At 37.7% G+C, this 7688-nt stretch overlaps 1 protein-coding gene across 1 annotated transcript; it reads left to right on the top strand.

Annotated features, from left to right (window-relative positions):
• On the top strand, positions 4300-4961 carry LOC104733608 (60S ribosomal protein L19-2). Its single transcript, XM_010453175.2, has 3 exons — positions 4300-4363; positions 4568-4809; positions 4920-4961. The coding sequence occupies exons 1-3, from the start codon at positions 4300-4302 to the stop codon at positions 4959-4961; spliced, it is 348 nt and encodes a 115-aa protein (XP_010451477.1).

The following is a 7688-nucleotide window of genomic DNA, read 5'->3' as shown; positions in this document are numbered from 1 at the left end:
TATTCACGCAAGAAATTCACTAAGGTGAGTATCCAACTTACCAGTGATCTGCTGTGAAGTGCTCGCTTCCACCTGCCCGTCCGCGATCGAATATACTCTAGGCATAATCGCTGGCCGTTTCGGCGGTGGTGGCAACGGCAGCACCTCGCTGGCCCGTTTCTGCCCTTGCGTTCCCAACTGCGGACAATCCGGCCGAATGTGACCCGGCTGTCCACATTGGTAGCACACTCGTGTGTCGCTCCCCCTCTTCGGACAGCTGCTTGCCATGTGACCCTTCTCACCGCAATTGAAACATGTGCCCATCAACTGCCGGCACTGACCCGAGTGTCTCTTACGGCAAGTCGGACACAAGCACACACTGCCCTTACCCGTAGGTTTCCGACTCCCAGTCTGCTTACTCCTGGTTCCCGGTTCAGTTTTTACCATCGGCGCCTTCTGCACCGTGATTCCTCCAGGATTCTGCCGAGCTTCCTCAGCCAGTCCGTCCTCCAACATGGCTGCCTTCTCCACCAACTCAGCAAGACTCCCGAAGTTCCAAATCATACACCGGTTCCGGACATCCACTCTCATGCCCCGCAAGAACCGACGAATCTGAACTTGCTCCTCTACCATCTCATTTCCACCGTACCTCTTGAGTCGGTTGAACTCGGTCTCATACTCTCACATGGACCGGTCCCCTTGCTTTAAGTCTAGAAATTCCGACTCAAGACGGTCGATAGCTTCTTGCGGAAAATATTTCGCAAGAAACAACCCGCAAAAAGTTTCCCATGAACAATTTGGGTTGACCATACGGTTTGCCATGCCTGTCCACCACGCATGGGCTTCCCCGGACAGGTAGTGGGTAGCGATGTCCCTCCGATACTCCATCGGACAACGCACCGAGTCGAAGTTCCTTTCGAGGCGACTTCTCCATTCATCAGCCTCGGTCGGATTCGCTCCTCCACTAAAGTACTGCGTACCCAACTTAAGCATGTGATCCATGATAGTCAAGTACGAAGGAGCTGCCACCACTGGCACCACATTGGGTACAGGCGGGTTTGCGGCCTGAGGTGGTGTCATTTGGTTCAGTATTTGGACCAAGGTCTCCAAAACTTGCCCCATCCCCACGTTCGCAGTCGCATTAGCACCCGTACCCCCTACTGGTATCGCTCTCGTACCGACTCCCTGGGTTCCATGCCCTCCGGTTTCCGTCCCGGTCCTCGCACCCACTTGCTCAACATTCACCGCAGCAGTGTTCGGTGCTTCCTCAGTGTTCCCTCCGACTCCTGGTCTAGCCGAGGTATTAGCCGAGTTGCGAGTGTTAGGTGCCATCTGAAATACCATAACCGATTCTAAGTTAGCGTCCAAACCAACTTAGCCTATCACACCCTATAATCTATACATGACCAGTCTTACCGTGAGACGTTCTTGGCAAGGAAGGATGGCTTTAGTAACAATAACCCATGCACCCGCTATATGAACATGTCCTAGAACTATAACCGTGCTCTGATACCAAATGTAAGACCCCGACCCTAGAAACCATACTCGGACTTAAACTGACCGATAAAATTTTTTCTAAGGCCGACGAATTCTATGCGCATATTAAACGAGTATAACAACAAGTATGAATAACAGGTGAACTTAACTTTAAACTTACGAATTTATTAAAATATTGAGAGGTTCAATTCAGCGAAATAACAACTTGTCCCATGCATGGAAATAACAAAAACTAAATAAAATAACGCCATGAATATTTCTACCCAAAGCCACCATCCTCCTTCCTCCCTTGCCTCCGTCACACGAGCTGGTCAGCCACTATAATCCCGATCATCGGACCTATCTTTTCCTGCGTCCATAAAAGGAGGCGTAAGCAAACAAAGTTTACTTAGTGGAGCGGTCATCCCGTCTCACTAGGCTCAGTTCAACGATCTCAATCTAACACAGGGAATATTCCAATCAAGTCACGCAAGTCAATCAAATACCATGGATAGTCGCCTAAATCTCTTAGACCAACCATCATTCATATTGCAATAGAAACCATAACCATAAGACAAGCAATTAACAAGACTAAATAAACCACGGGTCAAGAGAATCAACCATGGAACTCGGCCACAGTCACGCACTCACCTTCGGTATCGACCTAAGGTGTTGATCTCTCGGTTTCTATGCTCGGATCTGATCCCCGCTTCTACACGGACAGATCGATACCATTAGTATCCGAGATATATCCCATAACCATAACCATAACCATCGACGAATCAAGGTGGAAGAACACTTACCATTCTTCTCGACTCTAGACTTAGGATCTCTCTCGGTTTAAGCTCGACAGAAACTCTCCTCTTTCTCTCTTGCGGCGGCTCTCGGATTCTTATGCGGAACTAGAGAAATTCCTAAGGGTTTTATCCCTTATATAGGATCCACGAGTCGCCCTAAGTTTCCTTGGAACGATAAGTCTCACCGCCCATAACTTCCCATAATTCTCGCATCTGTCCTTATCCGATTATCTTTTTATTACCGCAAGTTTCCATTTCTCTCGGGTTTCCTTTCTCGTGAGTCGGCTTAAATCTCCGCGAGATATCGAGTCCTTTTAGTCCATTATCGGCCCACCGGCCAAACCATGCCACCTCGTCCATCGGCCCGGTCCATCGATCGCCGATGCAACCATTTCCGGATAGTGCACTTCACTGTCACTATCACTTCACTAACACTATCACTATACTATCACTATCACTATCACTAGGACTTTTATTCCTATTTTACTCGGACTGTCTCTCGGACTAAGTACCGAAACCTCCCATCCCATTTCTCGGCAATTTACAAACCTGTTCGACCGAACCAATTTTCATCCAGAAACTTGCAAGCCTGAATGATCTGATCACTGTAAACTTGGGATTCCATTTCCCCAGTTCGAACGTCTGTTCACTACTTCAGTAGTTTCAAACTCTCCATTTCCATCGCCTAATCCCCATAACTGTCGGCTTCCACCGTCGATGAGTATCGGCAACTCTCGACAAACCCTCGATAAAATCCTCGATAAAATCCTCGATACCGAGTCCTCGACTTTCTCGACTCTGAGTCCTCGACTTTCTCGACTCGGATCTCTCGACTATCTCGACTCGGATTTCTCGACTATCTCGACTCGGATTTCTCGACTATCTCGACTCGGATTTCTCGACTATCTCGACTCGGATTTCTCGACTATCTCGATTCGGATTTCTCGACTATCTCCTACCGAGGTTTCGGGTCGTTACACAATTCCTCTGGGCTTCTTCTGCTTCTTCATCAAACAGAGCATCAGATATTTTTCCTGCTCTTCCCTGCCTGCATCATATACTTCTCCGACATGTCTATTTTGCATTCAGTCTTGGTTCGGACTTCTCCCAAATTTGGCGATGTTTGCTCACCCGGAATTTCCTCCAGCGTCTCTGTAGGTTGCTTTCAGCCTAGAGCCATTAGTGATGGCTTGCATTTCGTTTTGGCTGTTCGTTTTCAGCCACCATTCCCTTCCACATTGTTTTGGCTGTTGGGTCATTGCATTGCTTTTCTGCCCAAGTGGCAGTTTCAAGCTCGAACATTAGAGCACTTATATTGCTTGTTGTTTCACGAGACGCCTTTTCACTTATTGTTTCTAATGTTGCCAAGGTTGGAGGACTCCTTAATGTTTGGATTACTCTTGTATATCTCTTTAACTATAGGTTTTTGTTTCTATGTTTGGAGCTTGTAGCAGTATTGTCGTTAGCTATTTTTGCTTGCAGTTTGTGCTTGTCCGAGTACGTGTATCCCCAATGTAACCGACTGATTTGAATAAAGACTTTGGTGCAAAAAAAAAACCTTCATTTTGTTAATATTTACATCAGTTCTGTCATGACATTAGCAAATATTAAGATCATACAAAAATATTTCATAAATCATTTATAAATTCCCCCACTTCCCCTATGAATCTTTTACTAAATATATCAATCCCTCTTTTTGCCATGATTTATTACATGTTATATATTATATATGATTTTTATATCATTTAATTATTAATAATTTATAAATAATTTACTTGGATGTTGTTTATTAGTATATAATTTATAATCCGCTTACAAACACATTTGTAAATTATTATTCTTACATTTTGTGAAACAAAAATTTTTACATTACGAAAGAAGTGAGTTTAGCTAGCTTAGGGCTTATATACAAATATTAAACAGGTCATGTAGTTTAGGCCCATGATGATAAAGCAATTAGGGTTATAATCTCTTTATAAGTACTAGTTCATATTAGGTTTTCGCTGCTGATCCTGACGAAGAGGATAGGAGGTCACGGGGATAAGAAATGGTGTCGATCAATTTCCACTCACGCTCTCGTGCAAAGAGAAAGTGTCATCACCGTGGTTACAGTAAGTATGAATGAAAATGTTGTATCAAATTTGTCTTTCGTCGTAGGTCTTTTCGTTTTGGTAATTTAGTGACCAGTGTATGTCCTCGGTACCACTGATTGAAGTCTTTTGGACTACTAATCTAGCTTGGTGATCCATGTGATAGTACTGTAATATTATGTATGAAGGGAATTATCTAGAAAGTATTTTATATTGGCTTTTCAGGTAAGAATACAATGGAGGCGATGGATCGAAAAATGAAAAATTTAATGAGAAGGCTGAAAATGTTAAAACGCTTGCTAAAAAAGTTATGTTATAACAAGAAGATGGAAAAACACGTGTACCATGACATGCTCATGAAGGTGAAAGGAAAAGTTTACAAGAACAAGCGTGTTCTTTTGGAAAGCATGCACAAGTTTAGCAGGGAGAGAAAGTTTGCTATAAGCTGTGACAAGCCATTGGCTCAGGTAAGTAAATATGAAATCATGTTTTATCAAGTCTTTTATTTGGGCAATTATTATTGTTATTTGCTTTAATTAATTTGTTTTTGGTTGCTTATATTTTGAACACCTCATAGGAGCCTGAAGGAGAGAATGCTGCACCAGCATCAGCACCTTAACGAGTAGAGTAAGAAACCCATGCATCTTATTCCCATCTTTGTTAAGTAAAGAGGATGAGCTCAACTAAAGAAGTAAAAGATCTCGACATTTTGGTATTGAGGGGTTTCTTGGTACTTACTCATTGTGAACCCGAAAGAAAGTGCAATGTGTTCCTCTTCTTGATTCATCGTTTGGTTTGGTCAAAGACCTCCAGAACATTCGTCTCCATCACCTTCACAAGTTTTCTTTCTTCATGAGCCGTTGAAGAAAGAACTATCCTTTACATTAGTCTTCTATCTTGTCTTGAGTTCAGGGGAGCCTATCCTTGTAGAAGTAAGATATTCCTTTATCTTTAATGATCTGTCCCAGGATTCCTTTGTCATGTTCTAGATCTAAATTAACATTTGTTTTGCGCTCAAGCACTTTTGTTATGTTTTTGTTTCGTTCCTGAATAAGAGACTATTGTCCCATCAATTTCACCATTTTTGATTTTACCTTCATAAGCATTTAAAGCAAGTGAAAATAGTTATTCGGTGAATTGGGAACAATTTGGAATTTAGGGTATTAAATTTTGAGTTCTAGTTTTCTTGTAGAGGTAAAAACCTCCTTTTATATTTTTCTTCAATGATCGTCTAAGATTGTTTGATCATGTTTTGCTAATAACTTAGTTTTTAGTTTATAAACCTAGCCAGTTTTATTAACAAGTGTTTTTAGTATATTTTTGAAAATTCATAACGTGCCTTATGGCAACCTGAACTTATTTTTTTCTTTGTTTATAATATTTCTTAACATTCTTATTCTTATAGAGTTAAATTTCTAAAATTATTTTCTTTTTTCGAAGTTATATATCATTATGGACACTAGATAAGGGCCCGCACGATTTGTGGGTTTAATAATTATTTGAAAAAAATAAATCCTAAATCTAAAACAATTTTTCAAAAATATATAAAGAAATTTTTTTTTCTAAACTAAATATATAAATAATTTAAGTTAGAGAATATTTGTATTTACCTTCATACATTTATTTATATTTCTATATTATTAATATATTATAACAATGATTATAATAATTTAAAGCTAAATTATATCCCACTAAAACTTTTGCCAAATATTCATCATTACAAATATTATTATTGTCAAATTTCAAAAACGTTTCACAACTTATTCACAAAATATTTTACATGCAACAAATTCATCAAAGCAACATCTAATAAGTAACCACATACAATTTTACTCTATGTTTTACTATTAAAAATATGTTCTTACACCCAAAATTATTTTATTGTTAAAGTATGCTCTTTATCACCACCTATAAAATGTCTTCTAAACAAATTAAACAAATTTTATGTTGCTTTACTTTCATTTTGGCATAATTATAGTTCTTATAATTACTAAAATTGTTTTGTGACATAATTTCTTTAACCATGGAGTTTTTTTTACTCCAAATATATTGGATGAACAACTGGTGAAAATTATCTACTCAATTACAATGATTTTATGAATAACCCAATAAAATTGAGAAATTGGAAGAAATTTAATATAATATAATAAAAATAAAAATTTGAAAATTATAATCATGATGGTATATATAAGTCTTAGATAATTTAGATATACAAAATAGAAACTTTATATACAATCCAAAACATGACATATGTCATAATCACGTTAAGGATCAACGACCTATTTACTCTTCAGAAATATCCAGTTGTACATAAGTTATGACCTCGTCTCAAATATTCTCGAATCATAAATTCTCAACTTATTTTTTACCCGAATCAAAAGTAGGGCGATGATATCCTGGAGAGGGGGATAATTTTATTAATTATTCTCAACTTATTCTTTTGACATAATTTATTAATAATAATATACATGCTTAGTGAATTAATTTTTTTTTTTATACATGTCAAAATTTTATTGAGAAAACACGTATAACATAAGTAGCTTACAATGGAAAATATATTAGTTTTGTTAATTTTCCTTTTTGATTTAGAATTTTTTTTTAGATAAACATGTAAGTTTTATTTAGATTTAATGTTATTTTTTAATTAGTTGTTTTGAAAAATAATAATTTTTGACATGTGGTTAATTTGAAAACCCAACTTTATATAATAATATTTTTAATATAATAAAAAGATTAGTTCAAGCTTTTTTCCTAAGAATGCCAATCGGTTCTCCATGATCTTCGTTTTCTTCGCATGTGCCTTCACAAATCTTGTTGCAGTACTCAGTGTCCAAAATTGGCTAACTATAGAGACATAATTTTTTTTGTGCAAACAAAAACATAAAATTTAATGCTAGGTTATATAGTATAATTATACAACCAAATATGGATGGCAAATAGTATATTTATTTTACCATGTAGTGGTTGAGAATCTTTGTAATAGTGAAACTTTGATATGGATGGTACATAGTATATTTATTTTAGTTGTTTTGTTTTTAATATAATAAGATTATAATTATATTATGCTTTGTTTTACCAAGCTTGAAAACTGTGATTTTTGATCGTTAAAATTGACATGTCACGATCTGATGAATTACTAACTTTGATCTCTAGTCGTTAAAATTGGCACGTGTCATCATCTGGTGAGTATTTAACTTTGATCTCTGATTGTTAAAATTAACACGTGTCACGATCTGGTGAGTTACTAACTTTTTAAAATTGACATGTGTCATGATCTGATAAGTTACTAACTTTGATCTCTAATCGTTAAAATTGACACATGTCATGATCTGGTGAGTTTTTAACT

The sequence above is a fragment of the Camelina sativa genome, chromosome 12 (genome assembly GCF_000633955.1).
Source record: "Camelina sativa cultivar DH55 chromosome 12, Cs, whole genome shotgun sequence".
In the NCBI taxonomy this organism is placed as follows: Eukaryota; Viridiplantae; Streptophyta; class Magnoliopsida; order Brassicales; family Brassicaceae; genus Camelina; species Camelina sativa.
Note: the sequence above shows the minus strand (reverse complement) of the source record. Positions and strands in the feature narration are given on the sequence as shown.

Coding starts and splice junctions, on each gene's coding strand:
- LOC104733608 (XM_010453175.2), top strand. CDS start 4,300: ATGGTGTCGATCAATTTCCACTCACGCTCTCGTGCAAAGAGAAAGTGT. Junction 4,364..4,567: donor GTGTCATCACCGTGGTTACA/GTAAGTATGAAT, acceptor TTGGCTTTTCAG/GTAAGAATACAATGGAGGCG. Junction 4,810..4,919: donor GTGACAAGCCATTGGCTCAG/GTAAGTAAATAT, acceptor AACACCTCATAG/GAGCCTGAAGGAGAGAATGC.